General features: G+C 40.5%; 3 protein-coding genes across 5 annotated transcripts; 2 read left to right on the forward strand and 1 right to left on the reverse strand.

Moving 5' to 3' along the window:
* Positions 1–1,615: 1,615 nt before the first annotated feature.
* Positions 1,616–7,254, forward strand: LOC135652378 (auxin-responsive protein IAA10-like). 3 transcript variants are annotated; one of them, XM_065173247.1, is made up of 6 exons: positions 1,616–2,160; positions 4,504–4,841; positions 5,006–5,111; positions 5,438–5,499; positions 5,821–5,881; positions 6,939–7,174. In XM_065173247.1, the coding sequence occupies exons 1-5, from the start codon at positions 1,760–1,762 to the stop codon at positions 5,859–5,861; spliced, it is 948 nt and encodes a 315-aa protein (XP_065029319.1). In that variant the 5' UTR covers positions 1,616–1,759; the 3' UTR covers positions 5,862–5,881; positions 6,939–7,174. The 3 variants fall into 3 exon arrangements, with proteins under 3 accessions (XP_065029319.1, XP_065029317.1, XP_065029318.1); XM_065173245.1 differs by lacking the exon at positions 5,821–5,881 and having other exon boundaries at positions 6,939–7,254; XM_065173246.1 differs by lacking the exon at positions 6,939–7,174 and having other exon boundaries at positions 5,821–6,207.
* A 4,536-nt stretch (positions 7,255–11,790) lies between these two features.
* Positions 11,791–13,734, forward strand: LOC135652534 (probable indole-3-pyruvate monooxygenase YUCCA9). Its single transcript, XM_065173530.1, has 3 exons — positions 11,791–12,572; positions 12,666–13,037; positions 13,312–13,734. The coding sequence occupies exons 1-3, from the start codon at positions 11,901–11,903 to the stop codon at positions 13,534–13,536; spliced, it is 1,269 nt and encodes a 422-aa protein (XP_065029602.1). The 5' UTR covers positions 11,791–11,900; the 3' UTR covers positions 13,537–13,734.
* An 857-nt stretch (positions 13,735–14,591) lies between these two features.
* LOC135652150 (putative ripening-related protein 1) lies at positions 14,592–15,316 on the reverse strand. The gene has a single exon (XM_065172899.1). The coding sequence runs from the start codon at positions 15,299–15,301 to the stop codon at positions 14,753–14,755; it is 549 nt and encodes a 182-aa protein (XP_065028971.1). The 5' UTR covers positions 15,302–15,316; the 3' UTR covers positions 14,592–14,752.
* Between the last annotated feature and the right edge of the window lie 6,693 nt (positions 15,317–22,009).

Raw genomic sequence — 22,009 nt, forward strand, 5'->3', positions numbered from 1 at the left:
AGAGTAATGGTCTTCAGAGCTACCTATAAAAAGAGCTCCTCATATTCATTTCTCATACAAAAAAAAAAAAAAAAAAAAACTCCTCAGGAGAGTTTCTTGACTAGTCTAAATATTCCGAACCCAAAACTAACTTGACTATTAGATAAACATTTATCGGGAATACACTTGACTTAGTTTTGTAGGTCTAACTCTTCGAGGTGATGATTAGGACAAAGACCGATACAGAAAGGATCTTGGATCTAAATTTATTTTTAATTCGAACAATCAAAATCTAAACTACCAGCTATCAATTTCCTTGAAAACTTAAGTTGATGGATGAGATGAGATAATATTGTTTATATTTTAGGACACCCCCTCGAACGGGGGCTGGCTGGTTGAATGGCTCAAATCCAATATATGTGATTTGAATTTAATAGGTAAAAGAGTGGCTTACATTATCAAATCTCCCACTCTAGTATCATGTTAAAGCTATTAAATAGTTACATATCTTAATTGTTCTGTGAGTCGTACATAGAAAAGCATTTCAGCCATCCTTGCAAAGAAAGATATCGATTTACATCGTGATCGATATAAATCTCGAGTTGACTAACATATTTTGGTCAAATTATGCTGTTGTCTCTAGATTGGCATCCAAATCATCATTAGCTGTGAAGCGCGGTTTTGATTGGATCATCTACTCTGCCCCTTCCACCACCAAATATAATTTCAAACATTGCAACACCCTCGACAAATTCGTGACATTGATCGGAGCAATTTTTCCTGCCATCAAATCACCTTCAAGTCTACCAAGTCGAGGCAACACGAGTCCAATCACTCGGCATATAAGATCGTGACAACACACCGGAGACGTAAGCTAATTGGTTTCTCGAGGTTTTTCTTCCACGGCGTGTTCACCCATTTTTACATCTAAAACGTCCGTAATATTTCATAATCACGATTAATTTTAGTGTCAATTTATAGCTACAACAACAACAATCAAATAGTTATTTGCTAACCAAAGAGTTTTTTAAATTATTTATTAAATAAATAATAAATAAAATTGATATTTTTCTTTAAACCGAATCGAAAACGGATTTAATTTGCTTTCAACGCACGTCAGTCCGCCGACAGCGTCGGTGCAGCTGTCTCCTTCCTCCCCGACACCATTAATGCCGGTCTCTTCCACCCTCTCCCTTTTTCCGTTCGTCCTCCTCCCATTTTCAAAACCTTCCCCCTCCAAATTATTAACCACCCCCGTCCCCACGACGTCAACCAGCGAGCGCTCGCGTTCGCTCGTCCCTGCGCGGGCGCGCCATCCGCCTCACCCCCCGGCGCTCCGACGGCCGATCCCAGCGCGCGCATGCGACGCCTCGTACGAGGCGTGTAGGCCGGCCGTGGGCCCCGCGGGGCTCGAGCAAACTTCCCGTCTGCGGTCACCGCCGTCGGGGCCCACCCCTGTCGGCCGTTCCTCCGCGGTCCTTTTTTTCTAAGCGCTCTGGGGCCCCACCTCGGTGCCCTCGGCCTATCGATGCCCACCGTTGGATTACTCACGACGCGTAAACCAACGGCCGATGTCGCACGTTCGCATGCGGGGAGCTTCGGTTAGCTATAACTACGGGCCACGACAAAACAGAAAAGGCCCAAAACCAAATCGGAAGGAAGCCCTCGTCTTCCTTCCTCCGTAACGCCATTCCTCTCCTCGATAACTCCTCCACCAAAACCCAACAGCTTCTTCGTGACGGCGTTACTCTCGGATCGCCTCGTCGAGGAATCGACCGATATGGTTTTCGGCGGAGGCGCCGCCGGGGATTACTCATCGGGGTCGATGGCGACGCCGGAGGCGGCGGTGGCGGAGGAGGATATGGTGGGGAAGGACTACGTGGGGATATCCGAGGTAAGCTCCTCTTCTTACCCCGGTTCCGCCGGCGTTGGAGGTGGAATGGAGGAGGAGGAGGAACTGGAACTCGGTCTGAGCCTGGGGACAAAGAAGGCCGTCGGCGGTGGCGGAACGCCGTGGGCCGATTACTGCCGAATATTGACGGCGGAAGACTTGCCGTCGATGGGGTCGCGTGCTTCGCCCTTATCTTCTTCGTCGTCTGTTTCATCCTCGTCCTCGCCTATCGCGGGCGGGGAGAGGTGCAACGGCCGTGTGGCTAAGAAGACCTCCAGTAACCCACCGAGGTGTGCGTTTCCTTTTCTTCTCCACGGCTAAAAGAATTAGAAATCCTCTTTCTTTTATTGCTTTAGTATCCTTAGCTTTGGGCTTTCCTTTATTGCTCCCACTGTTTACTATGATTTTCCCCTGATATATGTGTTTGGTAAAACAATCATGTATTACAAATGTGTAGTTCAGTGGTGATTAGGCTGCTTTATTTAAAATCTATGGGTTCAGTCTCAACACATCAACTGCGTTCGTGTATGTAAAGAAAATAATAGGGCATCTTAAATCAGTGTTGTATGAGATCATTTTGTTTTTGTTTTTTCTCATTAGTGTCAACCTATTATCATCTGGTATTTTGCTGAGTATTGGTCAGTTTTTTGCCAAGTCTGTTAACTAGCTCAATTTGCATTGGGTTGACTTCTTCCTATATGCTATTGGGAGTCCGTTCTTGGCTCATTGCAGGAATAACTTGCATGAGCTAGTGAATTTTATTATCTTATAGAACTTTGTTGTCTTCGTAAAGTGAAATGGATCAAAGTCAAGCTTTCAACTTTTGTGAATTTGTCTTCATATTTTTTTTCTAGTTTGGGTATTAATTTTCTATGCAGATATTATTAGAGAAATTTATCCTGTGTGCTAGCATTAACCTTTTATCCATGTACTTCGTGTAAACTCCAAATATGGAATACTTTTTATGAGGATAAAATTAATGCAAGAATATGCAAAATTAGTGGAGGGATCTTGGTTTTGCAGGAGGATGCACATGGAGAGAGAGTAAATAATTGCATGGATTTGTAACGTCACCTGCATTAAGTGGCAAAAAACTAAAATTCACTTCAACTAATTTATTCACCACCCCCCTTCATGAAATAGGGTACATTAGAGAAACATTTCTGGTGAAGGTTCACAACACCAGCAGATTCTTTTCTATGGCTCAGATTATGATGTCAACAGTCAGGATATAATGTAGAAACCCTTTTATCCTAGCCATTTAGTTTCTTAGCTTCCATAAATTTACTCCTTCAGGCCCTTGCTCTACATTGAATGTGAGCTGTAAGCACACCTCTTTAGTTCTTTTATGGAGTAGTTGAAACCATAATATCCTCGTAAAGTACCTAATGGTAGATGAGTGAGATGAATCCATTGAGGCCAGAGGAAAATGATCAGGATTCATTAAAAGTTGTTGATTGGTCATGCATTAGAGTAGCAGTCACTAGATGGAAATGGAAACTCTAACAACTGTTCTGTCCTCAATGCCCTCTATATCCAGAAATTGATCACTTAAATGATCTTTGACGGTCATATGGGTACCAAAAGTATGTACGAGATGGATGTTTATTGTCCCAACCATTTTTGTTAGCCCAATACCAGTGAGGAAAAACATAATGGAAATTCAAAGTATGAACGAGATGGATGTTTATTATCCCAACCATTTTTGTTAGCCCAATACCAGTGAGGAAAAGGATAATGGAAATTAGTAAAAGAATAGCACATTTTATTTCCTGTTCAAGGCCATATCTCCAGAGTTAGTGTTGCTTTTGCTCCTGGATGTTGAGAATTCTTGGGTAACAGTTATAGTCACAGAATATTTTATAACATGCTCTAAATGGAGATAATCAAGGACCATATGCAAAGTTACAGCAGCGTCATTGCTAGATAGATGTGTGGATATGCAGCAGCAAGAAATACACTTCAGTTGAGTTTATTACAAGGGTTGCTTTAAGATATTACCAACCAGTTTAAGGTGAAACTTTAGCAGCTCTCAATATTGGACATGATTAAGGACAGATAAGTTTGAAATAAATTCAAGAAGGAAATTAAGAAGCTGATTAACCATCCATCGACTAGAGGTTTCAATAAACATGAGAGGCACCGTGTTTTGTACTCTTTTCCTTATTCTGTTGCCCTTTCTATACTCCATCATCAATAGGTGTGAGCTAGAGAGGTTGCTTCAGGGTCAAGAATATAAAAGGAATCTGCTCTATGCACCAAAAGCACAAATCTGGTTCTGTTTGTGTTTTTGGTTTATGGGCACAAGCTATCAAATGGGAACTACTCATGTTTATTCTTCCTAGACACTATGGTAAAGCTGTGGAGTCCCTTGGTTAGGTGTGTCAGAAACAAATGGGATAAAAGAGCGGTTAAATTTACTAGAGAACACATTTGGTGACTTTGCCAAAAAGAAGTTTCTCGTTCTAGTTATCCCATGAAGATGGATCTTCCTATTGGCATTCTCTTGTACTTGTCACTTGTGCGCTTGATCAAATCAAAGAGAGCATCGAGTATTGACATCATGTACTTTCTCTTTTTATTAACTTGTCGGAACAGCATATAATTCATGTTTCCAAATTTTCATTTGGCAGTCAAATGGTGGTAGGATGGCCACCGATAAGAGCATACAGGATGAACAGTTTAGTCAACCAATCCAAAGAAAACACATCCGCGCATACTACCATCACGTCAACCCACAAGAAGGCATCTCAAAACATCAAGAACAACAAAACTGGGGAGAGAATTTGCTGCAAGGAAATTGAAAAGAAAGGAAGATCCTCTGTGAATTCCCTCTTTGTTAAGGTGAATTTGGATGGAGATCCTATTGGGAGGAAGGTGGATCTCAGTTCCTATCCCTCCTATGAAACCCTTGCGCTAGCACTTGAGGCCATGTTCCTCAGACAAACATTAGTCCTCGGTAGCTCCATTTGTGAGTTCCTCTATTTTTTATTCCTGTTTCTGGATGTATACTTAATTACGTATAATGTTTCTTTGAGGACATTTAGCTCATTGATCTGTACATTTTAGACCTGTGGCTTTCACTGGTAATACTTAGATAAGATGCTGCCTGATTTCTTGACTCTATTGTGATAGATGATGGCCCAAGGACCTCAAAATTGCTGGATGGCTCATCTGGATTCATAATAACATATGAAGACAGGGATGGCGACTGGATGTTAGTAGGTGATGTTCCGTGGGGGTATGTGCGCTACTTCTTTTGTTTCTCGCACTGATACTATTCCAGTGCAGGAGAAAACTTAACCATCAGCATAAAGTAGTGGAAGGTTTGCTTGTGCAAACCAATAATTTCTTGTTGGTGTCACTGTTCAGTGATGCTAATAGCCATTTTAATTGCAATTAATTTAAGTTGCATTTGATGATCGCATTTACTGTCCACTTTCTTATGCAAGAAGTCATTTGGAGGACTTGCATAAATTACTTTGCAATTTGCTTTTCCTTTGTCTTTCTTTTCCTGGGCCTAATTGCCTCTCTAATTATTAGTTTTTTTTTTTTTGCTTTTAACAGAATGTTCCTTAGCACTGTCAAGAGGCTTAGAATCATGAAGACCTCTGATGCTAGTGGGCTTGGTAAGTTTCTTCAGCCAACCTATGTGGTCAATTTATCATATGCCACCATTATACAAGGACCATGGTCCTATATATTGACCTTTGGTATGACTAGCTTTAACCAACGTATTCCTAAACCCTTTGCTCATATGAGCAAACAAAATATTCATCAGAAATGTTGAAAGTGTATCATATTTTTTGTTGCTTTAGACCATTTGGTGGGGCTAAGTGTCTAATGAGTCTGTTGGCTAATAATGCTGTAGATCAAAATTATTGCTAATGGCTTTAGTTCATAGTTTTTCTTCGATATTCATTTTATTGTGGTTTGGTTTCTTTCTACAGCACCAAGATTCCATTCCTGGCCCAATATTGGTCCTTTCTAGGTTCCCATCCTAGCATCAAGGCAAGGCTTTTGGGATTTTTTATCTTCAGCACCGACGTCTTTGTTTCTCTGGCATGTCTAGTGATTGGTTAGACATCAAAGCAAGGTGCATGACAATTGTAGAGAGAAGAGCTCCAAAATAGAAGGCAAAAATATATCTGATACCTGTTTAGGGTCAAATGTTGATATGATTGATCATATCAACAAATTTTCATACTGCCTTTTCTTGTCATTTTGGACTCTAAACACTGTTTTTGGGGGTTTTTTATTGTTCACTAAACTACATAATGTTTCATATCTGGTTGAATGCTCGTTTGAACATTGTATATATCGATTTCCTTCGGTCACCCCATTTGATCTTGGACTTAATTGTTTTTCGTTTTCACCTTTGTCTTAGTTTTTCTCCATATTCAAGTTTACTATTCTGTGAGGTGCTTTGGGTAGATAGTGTGTTGTTTATTGGACTTAAAAGCTCAAATCCTTGTTCTTAAGGATTTTAAACTCCATTTATGGTGTCTGTTTTAATTAATGGCAGAAAATTAAGAGGTGATTTAATCTACCTTGTATGACTATTCTTTCATCAAGTTTGAACTGTTATTTAATTGATTTGATGATCGAGATTATATTAAAAAAATACTTTTTTTTACTATATTAAATAGTGTTCATGATGCTCATATGTGGATTCAAACTTGAGGTTACAATGTATAGATTATATTGCATGACTGGTTGTTAGTATGCTTAATAGTTTTTTGTTTTCTTAATTTTATAAATTTTCATATAATTTTTTTTAATATTTAATATTAATATATAAAATTTCAAGTCCCAGCATATTCCTTGAACTTGAGCACTCAAATAATTCCAGTTATTTGTATAAAAAATCTTGCAAAAAATGCTTTTATTCCAAGTATTTGAGGGATAAATTCGACCTATAGCTGCTTTATAAAATTAATCAAATACTTGCTGTTTTAAATTGGCCTTGATGGACATAATATAGAACTCATTTTCTGTATGTTTAAAATTAAGTAAATGCCTTTTAGAAACTATAATTCAATGTTTTACTGACTCTGTTCTTCTTCAGGCAAATGGGACTGCCAGAGTCATGTTCACCCATCTTGTTCTCCCGGAGTCTTTCGTATGTTACCTCACTCTGAAGGGTTACTTTAACTTAGCCTCATTTTCAAATGTGAATCAAGCATTGTTTCTCTCGTATTCATCCTTAAAATGTGAATCGAGCATTAGAGAGATAGTATGGATATTTGTGTTTAAGATCTTGGGTGCTGTGATTCATGAGAAACTTAAGCGCCTGGGAAAGTATATTGACGCATCACACTTTTGCGGATTGACGTGTAGCATTGTCTTTATGCAATGTTTCATGATCGATTAGATGATTCACACGTCTAACTTTATGCAATTTTAAGCTGGTCTTCTGCCACTGTCATCCAATGGTAGATGGAACACTATAATTTACATTTATCTTATTTTTTGACTTGTATTTCTTCCATGACCAATAATGAATTTATCTTGCTTTTTATTTGTTTGTATAAAGCTAACGATCAAGTGAAACACCAGCCGATGGCAGTAGTAGAGATGACGGGAATCACGTCCACTTGCAGCAGCAGCAACAGCAGCAGCAGTTTTACATGCATGTTCGAATCTAATCTTGAGTTGAAGGTAACCAAATAATTGAGTCGCTGCACTTGTCACATGCCGCGCCTACGCCGTCGATCCCCCTCACCATCTCCATGTGAGCGAGCTGATGCGTTCTACCACTTGGTAGAGAGGTCAACATAGAAGAACATGATTGAGAATCCAAAACACCTGACTCTTTCATCTTTTCTCTTTTTTCTAATATCAAATACATAAATTAGTGCAACTCCGCAGCCCAAAACAAGAGGAAAGATTTGCTAGAGGATTAAACAATTATGCACCACTGTTGAGCTTAATACATTCTTTTCTGCATTGCCAATAATAATAAGTCTGCCAAACACCCCCAAAATATCTTAGAGATCTCGGTAGTTCCATAGGCAAGATATGCAATATCCAACTTGATTCACTTCGAGCTTCAATGTTACACACAGGGAGTTCTCTTGTGTTCACTACAATTAAACTTAGACGAAGAATTCTCACTACAATTACTAGGAGATATATTTTTTTCTTCATGTTTTCCTATTTATTCTAATTCTTGAAATACCCCCTGATAAAATAGTTAGAGTAATACTAGTCCATACGATGAATCGATCCAAACCCGCACGTATAAGATTCACACTATCCGTCATAATATTTTTGACATCTCCGTCAAAACACTATGAATCTATTTAAAATTGAGATAAATTAATAAAAATCAGCTTAATATAAAAAATATAATTTTATGTCAGTTATAGTATCTTTAAATAGGCTTACATTGTTTTAAAATCATCTTACTTACAGACATATTCACAAAAAAAGAATGAGAATTATTATTATGACTCATCAAGTATTTTTTGAAAAATAGGAAAACAATATCGATTGAAAAATCTAAAAAATAGACACCTCTTGTGAGAAAAAAAAAATCTAAAAAGAGGATCTTTCTCACAAATTCGTCTATGAAACTTACTACGGACCTCAAAGTATCACAAGTACATAGATTCCGTGAAATGATGTTACTTGTGCAGATATGTTCAGATGAATCGAATCCCTTTACGTGTCCATCCTCCAAACCGTGCAAGCATCTGAAGACATGTTCTCAATCACCAAAGAGTTGCATCACCCAACTCACCTCCAGAGTTCTCTAATAGTTGCTTTGCGGTACCATGTACATGGTGTAGAAGGAAGTCTGCCCTAAGCATGTGCCACTGATGCGTGGAGCAAGATGATCCACGAGGAAGATGAAGCTAATCAAATAACAAAAGGCCACAGAGAAATTGATGCAAGCATTCTGATGTGCTACACTCTATCCCCGCCATATTACTTACCTGCCATGTGATGCACCTCAAGGGCACAAATCCCACGGAGATGCAAACCTCTATTAGATAGAGGAGCTTTGACGAAGAAGACATTCCTGGATGTGGATTCCAATGGTAGTTAAATGCGGTTAGCTACCGACCAAAGGAGAACATGAAGTAAGTAGAGCGTAAGAGATGAGGTCACCCACATTGCTGTGCATATGTTAGATGGATTTAGGACGAGTCTTACGAGAAGGGAGTATGAATCCATATTTTATCTTGTCCCCATTTGTTGAAGCAGCTGTTGCCACCAGATGATTTGATTCTCCTGTGGCCGGATGCCATGTGCCAAACACTTGGATTCTGGTTTGACCGAGCACCTGATGTTTGACTATAATTTCCATTATATTAAGTGAATGATGCGCCATTCTTATCGGAAACCAACATGGATCACTTGCATGAAGAAGAAGACGAAGTCTATTGACTGCAAAAGAGTTACATGCAATTGTCTAATCTTCCCAGTGGAAAACACCATGAGTTAAGTTAAACATTAAACCGACTCACAATGAATCAATGTCACTAATCCTTCTGATTAAGGATTTGTTATGTCAATGGAGGTATGGCAATCTTTCTAATTATGTTTCTCTACGGCGTTCTTGTATAAAGTTAATGGAGCATGATTAGAGACTATGTAGTATTGACTCAACCATCATCTATTGCTAATTATTTGTTCTCACATGGAGCCATCAAACTTCACAAACCCATACAAAAATGAAGGAGAATATAGAGAACTCAATGAGTTAGACATAACCTAACCTCTCATAAAGATCCTGTGGGTCCCTTCTAATCATCAATCAGAATCGAGAACTATATTTTATATGCCTCATGTTAGTTCATGGCCATTATTAGGGTCCACACTCCTCATTTTATATGGGACTAGGCTTTTATGAAGAGGAAGAACCTCTGTTTAAGTAAAACTACATAGCTCAAAAATTTCCTTTGAGATTGGATCTTATTTCCCCCGCTAGAAATGTTAACAAGCAACATCCCCTCCTTCCACCTTTTGAACTGCTCTTCCTAAAAGCCTGCATCATATCCATTGGAAGCCACAAAGAAGCTGTCATCCTTCATCCCATGATTTCTAGTTAGGAGCTTTTCGTGAATGAATATAACAATGGTTTAGTTCAATGTGTAAAAATGTGATTTACGAGTGCACAAGTAAGCCTCAATCAAAGCATAAGGAGACGTGGCCATGGCAGTCTCCCTCCATTTGTCTGAGGCAACAACTGCTGCTTCTACTCACTTCAAGGCCTATGGAATAAGAGCTCGAGGAAGGACTGCACGTTCTACCTCTCCTTGTGACATGAAAAGGAGAGTCTTCTCTTAGCAAACCGAGGTTTCATGCATGCACATGCCTCACCACACACACACACACACACTCTCTCTCTCTCTCTCTCTCTCTCTCTCTCTCTCTCTCTCTCTGTGTCTAAGAACAAGAATCCTTAGTTCATCTTCAAGCTGAGCACCACACAAGCATCACAGGTTGCTTCCTGATTAGCGAAATTAAGATCACATTGATCAAAGATGGCAGAAAGTGAGATGCACAAGATTAGAACATGCTCGAAGTGATGCCATGTAAAAAGAAGGCAGCTCATCTTAGTCTTCTCTTCCCCGCATACAAACTCCCTCGGTAAAACGGCACAGATGCATTGTTTGTCTCTCCTGCTTTGAAGGTTTTCCGTAGTATGATGACACCCAGTGGGTGTCTTTGACCCTGTAATCTGCAACTTGGAATCAAGGATCTTTTCTTTCTTTGAGACGGACAGGATTTGTGCACCATGAACACGTAGTTTAATGGCGCGTTGGCCAACGAGGGTATTAACGTGGTGGTGGGGAAGGCGCCGACTCCCTAAAACCACGTGGGAAGAAGGCGAGTGCCGTCTGGGTCCCCCACCGCACTCAGATTCTTTTCCCTGACGGTGGGACCCACAAGGTAGCGGATTATTAGGACTAAGGGCTCGGTAGGGAAGAGGAGGCCGTGCTCCCGTCGATGTTCGCCACGTCATTTTCAGTTCTTTTTCTTGCTATTTATTTGGTTTGATTGATAGATGAACGGACCATCGAATAGTGGATCCAAACTTTTGTATTTAATGTTGTGAAAGTAGTCAGGTTTCCATCGGCAGTGGAGGACTTTATGGAAGACTAGAAATAAAAGACGAGCAAATCCATCCATTCATGTTATGTCGCCTTAATCATGTAGACATCGTTCTTCCATAGGAAGAAGATAGCCATCAGGCTCCGAAAGCTCTTACGTGAGGCCTTGCAGAAACAGGGCACCGCTATTATGACAACAGTAATGATCTCAACCACTTGTTGACTACGACAAAGGAGTTTGTGGCTCTTGCGAGGAACAATGGACGGAGGAAATATTTTCTGACAGATCTATCGATCGACATTAATGCAGTAAGATGTCAAAACGATAACCCCTATCGATCCCCATCAACTAAAAGCAAAAGCAGCAGCAGCAGAAAACAGTGGCTAATAGTTAAGCGACATCCATCTGAAAATGATTGATCGAACAAGTGCTTAAGATGAATCCTCCCCTGTTTGAGATTTTAACTTAGCTTTCTGTATACCAACCTACATCTTCTTGTTTGATACTATGAAACGGCGGTCTTAGCATTATCTATGGGTGGTTCCAAGCAGCCAACGTATCTGACACAAACTTAGATAGATATCGCGATCAACTCCTCCCAGAAATATATCCATGGGAGACCTTGTCTTTGATGTATTTTAAAGAGTAAACTAGTCTATGAACTTTAAACAAAGAGCAGAGGCGGCAAATTTATCATTCGAGGACCTAAACGATACCTGTTTCTCTATACTGCAGGAACATGCAGCTCGGATGAGTAATGTGGTAACACCCCCTATATAAACACCTCCCCTTCCTGTTAAGCATCATCCTCTTCAGCGCAAGTCTCTCTTCTAGTTCCCTTTCGCTAACCCAATTCTTCGCCATCTTCATTTCCTATCTTCCGAAGCCAAAATTCCTACTGGCTAAAGTCACTTGTGCTCGAACTAATCTTCTCTAGCTCTGCCCTGTTTCCTGCTACTGTACAATGTCCAGCATGGCTGATCAATTCGCGTTCTTCTCCCGGAGGTGTGTATGGGTGAACGGTCCGATCATTGTCGGAGCTGGCCCGTCCGGCCTGGCCGTGGCAGCGTGCTTGAAGGAGCACGGCGTACCGTCGGTGATCCTCGAGCGGTCCGACTGCATTGCCTCCCTCTGGCAAAAGCGTACCTACGACCGCTTGAAGCTTCACCTCCCCAAGCAGTTCTGCCAGCTGCCCAGGTTCCCCTTCCCGGAGCATTACCCCGAGTATCCTACCAAGCAACAGTTCATCGACTACTTGGAGTCGTACGCTAAGCACTTGGAGATCAGCCCACGGTTCAACCAGTCGGTGCAGTTAGCGAGGTACGATGAAACGTGCGGCCTGTGGCGGGTGAGGACCACAGGAACAGGCACCGCCGCTGGAAGCCGGAGCCAGGAGGTGGAGTACATCGGCAGGTGGCTGGTGGTGGCCACCGGCGAGAACGCGGAGAGTGTAGTCCCCGAGCTGGACGGGCTCAGGGAGTTCGGCGGTGATGTGATGCATGTTTGTGACTACAAGTCCGGTGAGGCCTACCGCGGGAAGCGCGTGTTGGTGGTCGGCTGTGGCAACTCCGGCATGGAGGTCTGTCTCGATCTCTGCGACTACGATGCCTTTCCAGCTATGGTGGTTCGCGACTCGGTGAGCAATCACTGCTCGAAAGCCATCACTCCGAACATATCTCTGCCATTAACATTGTCCTTAATGGAGTTCCTTTATGAAACTTGATTACAGGTTCACGTACTGCCGAGGGAGGTACTCGGGAAATCGACGTTCGAGTTGGCTGTCCTGCTGATGAAGTGGTTGCCGCTGTGGCTGGTGGACAAGATCCTACTAGTGTTGGCGTGGCTGGTGCTTGGGAACATAGAGAGGTGTGGCCTGAGGAGACCTTCCACCGGTCCTCTGGCGCTCAAGAACACAGAGGGGAGGACCCCTGTTCTCGACACAGGGGCTCTTGGAAAGATAAGATCTGGCGACATCAAGGTTGTTCCTGGGATCAAGAGGTTCTCCCCCGGAAAAGTCGCGCTCGTCGACGGCCAGGTCCTCGACATTGACTCTGTCGTCTTGGCTACAGGTTACCGAAGCAACGTCCCTCAGTGGCTTCAGGTACCAACAAAGATTATTACACACAAGTTAGTTGATCGCCAGTAACATGAATTAGAGCTTTATATAGGTTGATTCCAGTGAAGTTGAGAGAGAAAAGAATGCTGATGAGACACTGCTACTGTTCGCGAACTATCCAAACCACAGCTTCTTCAGTACAAACAATGAAAATGACATCCGAGAAAGTGGTCTAGAATAGAAAGATTAAGGCTTAAACTAAAATCTCTACACAAAAGGGAAGAATGGAAGATTGACCCACGCTTGTTTGGTTTTTCAGGGATGTGAATTATTCTCCAAAGATGGGTTTCCGAATACTGCATTCCCGAACGGGTGGAAAGGACAGTCCGGGCTTTACGCTGTGGGTTTCACAAGGAGGGGCCTCTCTGGTGCTTCCTCAGACGCAGTGAGGACTGCCAAGGACATCGGCAGGATGTGGAAGGAGGAGCTGAAGCCCGCCAAGAGACCCGTCGCCTGCCATAGACGATGCATCTCTCAGATCTGATGAAATGTCTCCTGCTGAATTCCCTCCCTCCTTTCTTGCGTTACTCGGATTGTAGACTAGTGTAACACAGATCAGCAAAACTGCACAGAACCCTCTCTCTCAATGGAACAGGAATGTGCCTGACATGACAGATACGATGAGGCTTTTCTCACTTTCATACCACAATTCTCTTTGATGTATATGAGAATGCTCCACATACCACTATCAGGATGGAAGCAAATTGGCCCCTTGTGTCTACTATTTTAGTAGGATAGGGAGTTCTATGAGCTTCCTATCAATAAGAAATCATCTAATTATTAATGCTTTTCTACTTCGAAAACACCTTTTTAAGAGGTTGATGCATCATATCAGCCATCTTTAGTGACCTTAGAAGTGTAGTAGTAATCATGGAGGGTCACCATCTATCATATGCTTGCAAGTGTCATTCAATTATTTAGGCTTTGGAGGACGGTAACCTCATCGCCAATGTCCATCACATTCTTTATGAACATTCATTCAACTATCAAATATTCGCGCGCATTGCGTATAGAGAGAATCACATCTATTGCTATTATTCTAATGAATCACCCACTAAATGAGAATCACATGCTTTTCTCCTTACAATTGTCTTCCACCAAGTGGAGATCAACTGCAAATAGGCTCACCAGAGAACCACTCGCAATGATGCACAGACTCCAGCCTGGTCGATGGATGCTCGATACAAACGCGTTCCTTCATAGCATTCATGGGTACGAGTGTTGGTGGCATCTCGAAGAGCCATCTATTACTGCCCTACTCGGTAGCAGTCAACTAATCTACTGTTGCTAGAAGACACGAGTTCTCTATCATCTTACCATTCTATCAGTGTATCTTCTTTTTTCTTCCTCTTCCTAGATGTTCACTTCTCTACATATCATGTTGAGTATTTCCATGAAAAGTTCTTGCAAACCGTAGTGAAAAGAAAGGCACTCTTGGACAGTACCGATATTAGATAGATATATATTATGATTCGGCAGAAATTTAGGAGATTTGGCCTCATCTTTTATGACTCGGCGTCTTCGAGGATACAATGCTGAAGTTGGTGCATGGAGTAACGCAGAGTATTCCATCTATTTAGGCTAGCAGTAACCGGGGACGGGTTTCTCGAGCTACATGGACTGCAGGGTGCTGGGCGTTGCCCATGGATCGAGATGTTATTGAGATAGATAGATATAGCAGAGCTTGAAGCTCTCCGGGATCATGCATCTGACCAAGTAATGTCGTAGTCACCATTGTGCGACTTGTAGAAGCCCAACGCCTTCCACACTGCTCGAGACGCATCGACGATGTTGTTCCTGCAGGGAGGCTGGAAGTTGTGCTCTTCGTCGCAGCCGTTCACCGAGTCGCACTCGCCGACAACTTTGGCCAGCACAGATCTGCCATTGGCGTCGATCCTGACGGTGTTGCCACACCTGCTGCCGTCTTCGTACCAGCCGGTGGACAGCGCGACGACCATCTCGTGGTCGGAATGGTACTCACCGTCGCACTTCGAAGGAGCGGCGCTGTCGCCGCCTTCGGAGAAGTCGTAGATGGTCATGTGTGCCTTCGTGGCTGCGGTGACCGGCGGCGAGCAGCGATACTGGCGGTACTTCTTGCCAGCCTTGCAGCACTCCGCGCCTTTTTCTTCGTTGCATTTGCTTGTGGTGCCGGTCAAATACCCGCTGTGGCTGCACGACTGGACGTAGCTAAGAACAACAGTTGACAGTAGCAGAACGATGACCAGTGAAGGAAGCGAACCAGCAGCCATTAGAGAGGACTATGGTTTTCTTGTGATGGTAATAAGGCCTTTGTGGTAGTGTGCGTATATATATATATATCTGCGTGTGCTATGAATTCTCGCCCCGAACGGTTAGCTGATTTGATGTGACGAAGTTGGCTACCGATCGTGACTTCAATTAAATTGATTCTGAGATAAAGCTATACGAAGGACTTGTACTTTGTCGATAGTTTTAATGTGATTCTACTTCTACGTTGTCATGACTAATATGATTGAGTGATGGTACTTTTATAGGCAATCGAACCCACTACTGAGGCATAAGTAGGACGCGACGTGAAGCCAAAGACGGGGATTGACCGTGGCATGCCATCTCTTTGTTTGCCGTGTTGGACTGAGACATGCCACATGCGCATCTCAATGTAACGATGTTGATGAGTCACAAGGACGAGTCATAATGTCACGCTATAAAAGTTAATCTATTGTAGTCTGAATCATTGTGATTCAAGTCTACAAGACTGCATGGATCAACCCTTCCCTCTGCCTCATCTCGTTCATGCTTCTCCTTCTTCACCTCATTCCCCCTCCTTCGCTACATTGTTGATGTGTTCGTGGGTATTGTTGTTGTGTCACCAAAAAATTATTAGAGAAAGATGTCACTAATGCATCATTGAAACCTTAACAGCGTCGACCAAGTCTGACTGCATTGTTACAACATTTACCATCACAATCATGAAGCACTCATGGAAAGCTTTACCACTGTATTGGCGATCATAGTTGTGTCGCCAAACTTTTGAAGGAAGATGTCGCCACTGTATCGTCGAACCCTCAGCTACATTGACGAATCCTTCGTTATATTGTAGAACAATTCAATGAAGTTTGAGGTGTTCTTTGTGTTTTATAACCAAATTGATGTATTATTTCTGAATTGATTAGAATTTGAATAATTAGTCATATGAAGCTTGATTTCAAATAAGAATCGAGTGGTTTTACAAAGGCGAACATTTGAAAACTCTTGAAGTACAACAAAGTGTTAACAATTTAGTCACAATTGATACTCATGCAATTTTCATTGGTTGTCTAACTCAATATTATCAATTGTAAAGCAATGTTGAATCTTCAGTTTTTTATATAACCTAATTTTGATTATAGTTTTTTTATTATCTATATTGATTATAGGAGGTGATATTTTTATAAATAATATATATATATAAGTTTTTGGCAAATGTGTCACCAAACATTAACATTGTCAACTATTGTTAATTTTGAATATGAAGTTATCAATGTGCAATCGATCTTATAATCCTTATTATAATTATGCTTTAGTTGAGTTCTGAACGTAGATTTTGGTTAAGTAAGAATCATAATTTAGTTAAGGTAATACCATTAGGGTAGTATCTTACAAATTTACCACAACATATAAAATTCTATTAATTATCCTAAAATACTAAAAATAGAAGAAAAAATAAATAAATAATCCTAGTTATCTTAAAATCATGTTCTAATAATTATATGGAAGTTTGGATAGGTTTCACATAAATTCATCGAGTTACACTCATTTTGGACTAAGTTACACTCGATCATAACATCTTTTAAAAAATTCTCTAACTTTGATATTTAGCCATCATAAAGTCCTCAAAAAATAAAAAATAGTACTAATTATCTTACAATCATATCCTATTAATTTTGTGAAAGTTTTGATATATTTTATTTTTTAACTAAGTTATACTCGTTTTTTAACTAAACCTTGTTATGAAAGTGGATTTAGTTGAGTTAAATCATGTTCTAGTTGAGTTATCTTACAATCCTACCACATCGTGCCAAATTATATTAATCATCCTAAAATACTAAAAAAAAACAGTAACACTAATCGTCTTAAAATCTTGTCATATTAGTGATGTTGAAGTTTGGATAAGTTGGATGAAAGTTTATAGAGTTATACTCATTTTCGAACTAAGTTATGCTCGTTCAAAGATTTAACCTAAAAAATACCTAATTTTGATAATGAATCATTCTAAAATTCTAAAAAAATAATGTTAGTCATCTTAGAATAATATTCTAGTAGTTCTGGAGAAGTTTGGATTAGAACAATGAAATTTTTCAATTTAGATTAATACGATTGAGTTACACTCATTTTTAAACTAAGTTGCATTCCTTCGCACATTCAATCTAAAAAATACTTAATTTTCATGATTAATCATTCTAAAATTCTCAAAAAAATAAAAAATATTACTGATCATCTTAGAGTCATGCCCTTAGTAGTTTTGGAGAAGTTTGGATTAGTTTAGTATTTACCGAGATATACTCGTTTTTTATTTAAGTTACACTTGTTCATAGATTCAACCCAAAAATATCTGATTTTGATGATTAATCACTTTAAAATCCTCAAAAGTAGAAAAAAAAAATACTACTAATCATCTTTAAATCCTATTCTAGTAGTTTCAAAGAAGTTTAGATTGATTTACTGAAAGTTCACCAAGTTATTCTTGTTCACATATTTGATCGAAAATATATCTAATTTTGATAATTAATCACTTCAAAATTCTTAAAAAATAAGAAAAATACTACTTCACTATAGAATTATGTCTTAATGGTACCAGAGAAATTCAAATTAGCTCGATGAAAGTTTACTAAGTTACGATCGTTTTAAAACTAAGTTACACTCATTCACATAATTAACTAAAAAAATATCAAAATTTGATAATTAATCATTCTAAAATCTTTAAAAATAAATAAATACTACTAATGATATTAGGATCATGTTCTAATAGTTCCAAAGAAGTTTGGAGTGGTTTGGTGGAAGTTCACTAAGTTACACTTGTTTTTCACGGATTCAACATAAAAAATATATAATTTTGATAATTAATCACTATAAAATTCTCAAAAAAAAAGAAAAATACTACTAATTATCTTAGAATCATATCCTAATAGTTTCAAAGAAGTTCAAACTAGTTCGGTAAAAGTTCATCAAGTTATACTGAGTTTTTATTTAAGTTATACTATTCAAAATTTCAAAAAAAAAATGCAATTTTGATAATTAATCACTTTAAAATTAAAAAAAATTTAAAAGAAAATACTGCTAAAAATCTTAGAATTATATCCGAGTAGTTCTAGAATAGTTTGGATTGTTTATGTGAAAGTTCACCGAGTTACCCTCGTTTTTGAACTAAATTATGTGTTTCAAAATATTCCCCATTTTTTTATATTAATGACACTAAAATTCTCAAAAACTACAAAACATCCTATTAATTATCTTACCAATATATGCTAAAACTTTTGTAGGAGTTTGAATAGGTTTCATGCAAATCGATTAAGTTATTTTTTTTTTGAACTACGTTACACTCGATCACAACTTGAAAGTTTCTTATTTTTTATATTAATGACCTTAAAATCGTCAAAAAATAATAATAAAAAACTTTTCTTTGGTTTTTTTTTTTTCTAAAATGATCGATTTTATAATCTTCTATTCTCTTCGTAACATAAATATCAAATAATCTAAGAACATCAAAATCAATTAATTTATAGATCTATACACTTATCTAATCAGTAGGTAGACAAGGGAATTCAAAAATATACCTAATGTAATTTTTTTTGACATGATTTAATTTCATCTCATATCAAACTATGTCCTCAGCATATTTTCCCAAATTTTTTTCCTCTTATTCTTCTCTTTCTTTCTCCTTTCGTTTTTCTTCTTTCTTCTTCTTTCTTCTCATTCTTCTCTTCTTCTTTTTCTTTTCTTTCTTCCTCTCCTTTCTTCCCACGAGATCCTCTCTCGCTTTCCTCTCTTTTTTCTCTTCCATTTTTTTCTTTCTTCTCTATTCTTTAAACTTTCATGTTGCTCCCTCCCTCACTCCCACGCAGCCTCTCTTTTACTTGTGAGAGAGGCGGCGGCACGGAAACCTTAATTTTATGCTTTTTATAATTAATCTCTAACAGTTTAATATTTACAGTTAGATCCTAAAAAAATAAGAATTTCACGAACAAAACTCGTTGGGTAGGAGAAGAAAAAGAAGGATAAGAAGAGGAAAGCAAAATAGGAGGAGGAAAAGTGTTAGGATCAAGAGCACTAAGAGGGGGAGGGGGGGGGGGTGAATTAGTGCAGCGGAAATCTTTCAGCGATTAAAAACGAAAGCTGCGTTCGTTTGATAAAAACTATTTTGATGCAAAAGCCGATTCTAAGAATACTTATGATTAAGTACAGTTTATGTCTAAACATAGTTTGCGTCTAAGCGCAGTTTACGCAGTTTGCGTCTAAGTGCAGTTTGCGTCTAAATGCATATTGCGTCTAAGCGCAGTTTGGCGCAGTTTGCGTCTAAGCGCAGTTTGCGTCTAAGATCAGATTGCGTCTAAGCGCAGTGCAGTTTGCATCTAAACGCAGTTTTACGTCTAAACACAGTTTTACGTCTAAACGTAGTTTTACGTCTAAACGCAGTTTGCGTCTAAACGTAGTTTTACGTCTAAACGTAGTTTTACGTCTAAACGCAGTTTGCGTCTAAACGCAGTTTTACGTCTAAATGTAGTTTTACGTTTAAAAGTAGTTTACGTCTAAAACACAGTTTTACGTCTAAACACGGTTTGCGCAGTTTACGTCAAAAACACAGTTTTACGTCTAAACACAGTTTGCGCAGTTTACGTCTAAACGCAGTTTTAAAGGAATCTGAACTTAGAAACTTCGTTCGTAAAAGCGCAGAAGACAGTTTTGCAGAATCAAAACGTAAACGTAAACTGTAATGTATGAAGACATCGATTTACGTCTGAATGCAGATTTGGAAAGATCAGCACTTAGAAACTTGTTCGTAAAGGCGCAGAGAGCAGTAGCTATGTAGGAGGTTTGTAGTAATGATAAAGTGCTCAAAATAAACGCAAACCAGAGATTTAGAGTGGTTCGGTCAGTCTTGACCTACTCCACTTTTGGCTTCCTCCACCGACGAGGTCACCGACGTCAACTAGAGGCCTTCCTTCAATAGGCGAAGGCCAACTGCCCTTTTACAGATTCACTCCTTTTGATGGGCTCAGGAGACAACCCTTACAGGACCTTTCTCTCCTCTCTTTACAACTCAAGACTTGAAGAACAGAAGGAGGAGAACTTTAGGACTTTACACAAATTTGAGCTCTTAGAATCACAGAAAAGATCAAGAATTCGGTGTAGGTATGTATCTTTTCAGTGCTGAATGGGTGGGGTATTTATAGGCCCCAACCCAATTCAAATTTGGAGTTCAAAACGATCAAATCCCGGAATTCCGGGACCAGGCGGTTGCACCTCCTGACTGGAGAGGTTGCACCGTTTGGCAGAGCTCGAAGACTGAGCCCAGGCGGTTGCACCTCTGTGTCAGGGGCGGTTGCACCGCCTGAGTCTGGCTCGGAGACTGAGCCCCAGGCGGTGCCACCTCTTGGCTGAGGCGGTTGCACCTCTCTGCCAGAGCTCGAAGACCGAGCTCAGGCGGTGCCACCTCTCTATCAGGGAGGTTGCACCGCCCAGTCTAGCTCGAAGACTGAGCTCAGGCGGTGCCACCTCCTGGCTGGGGCGGTTGCACTGCCCAGTCTTGCTGGGAGACTTAGCCCAGGCGGTGCCACCTCCTGGTGCAATCAGGGTCCGAATGGTTAGCTCAATTCGGCCCAATTTCAGTCTTTCAGGGGCCCAATTGCCCCAAGATTAAGCTAATGGGATCACCTCTCATTTTCCAACTTAATCAACGTGCTAACTACGATTAGATCTAAGACAATTTCTGCAGCTTTGCTTCGGTGCGTCAATCGCTTCTTCCGGCGAGTTTCCGGCGAACTTCCGTCGATCATCCGATGAACCCTCGGTGATGCTCCTGCGGACTTCCGGCAAACTCCTGGACTTTGCGACGATCCACTTGGCGAGTTCCGACGAGCTTCGCTTGGCAAGCTTCTGGACTTCTCGGATCTGTTCTCGCAGAACCTCCGACGACCGTCCGAACTTCCGTCGAACTCTCGAACTCCCAACGTGATCATGAACTTGACTCCAGCGCAACTCCTGCTGCTTGTCTAACTTTCATCGTAGTTAATCCTGCACACTCAAAACAAAAACTTCGATCGAGACAATTAGTCCTAAGCAATTAACCAAGTTGTCCGGCATGTCATTGGTCCCTCGACGCTTCGTCCGATTCTTCGGCGCATCGTCCTTTCCTGCAGCCTATTGCCTAATCGGCCAGTTGACTCCGCAACTCCGATATCCTTGGCACAATACCCGCTCTTCTTGGCCCGATGCCCGAGTCCACGACCCGAAGCCTTCTGTCGATACGTCAACCGATCCATCGGCCCGATGTCCAATCTTCTGACATGTTCCTCCGGCACAACATGATGTTCCTACTTTAATTGTCTCATCCTGATCGAAGCACCCTGCGTCACTCAAAACACAGATTAAATCATAAACATATATCAAGTAGTTTCATCATCAAAATACGAGATTCAACAAAAAGTAGTATGAGGAGGAAGCCAAGGAAGAGAGGAGACAGTGGAAGGGAGAAGACAGAGGTAAATAATAAGGAGGAGGTGGAGGTGAAAGGGAAGAATGAGATAACCAAGGAGAGGGGATGAAAAATGATGAGATGGAAGTGAAAGAGGAGGAGAAGGAATGAGATGAGACGAAGGAAGAGAAAGAGAGGCGATATAGGGGCGGAGGCAAAAGTGAAGAAGATAATGAGGAGGAAGGAGGTAGATGAAAAGGACAAGAAAGAAGTCGAGGGGGGAAGGTAACTAAGGAGGAAGAATGAG

Source organism: Musa acuminata, chromosome BXJ3-11, assembly GCF_036884655.1.
Source record: "Musa acuminata AAA Group cultivar baxijiao chromosome BXJ3-11, Cavendish_Baxijiao_AAA, whole genome shotgun sequence".
NCBI classification, from domain to species: domain Eukaryota; kingdom Viridiplantae; phylum Streptophyta; class Magnoliopsida; order Zingiberales; family Musaceae; genus Musa; species Musa acuminata.

What these genes read in the sequence shown, in the direction of transcription:
- LOC135652378 (XM_065173245.1), top strand. Translation starts at nt 1,760, where the DNA reads ATGGTTTTCGGCGGAGGCGCCGCCGGGGATTACTCATCGGGGTCGATG. An exon ending in ACCTCCAGTAACCCACCGAG is followed by an intron (nt 2,161 to 4,503) that starts GTGTGCGTTTCC and finishes TTCATTTGGCAG; the next exon opens with TCAAATGGTGGTAGGATGGC. An exon ending in GTAGGTGATGTTCCGTGGGG is followed by an intron (nt 5,112 to 5,437) that starts GTATGTGCGCTA and finishes TGCTTTTAACAG; the next exon opens with AATGTTCCTTAGCACTGTCA.
- LOC135652534 (XM_065173530.1), top strand. Translation starts at nt 11,901, where the DNA reads ATGTCCAGCATGGCTGATCAATTCGCGTTCTTCTCCCGGAGGTGTGTA. An exon ending in CTATGGTGGTTCGCGACTCG is followed by an intron (nt 12,573 to 12,665) that starts GTGAGCAATCAC and finishes ACTTGATTACAG; the next exon opens with GTTCACGTACTGCCGAGGGA. An exon ending in ACGTCCCTCAGTGGCTTCAG is followed by an intron (nt 13,038 to 13,311) that starts GTACCAACAAAG and finishes TTGGTTTTTCAG; the next exon opens with GGATGTGAATTATTCTCCAA.
- LOC135652150 (XM_065172899.1), bottom strand. Translation starts at nt 15,301, where the DNA reads ATGGCTGCTGGTTCGCTTCCTTCACTGGTCATCGTTCTGCTACTGTCA.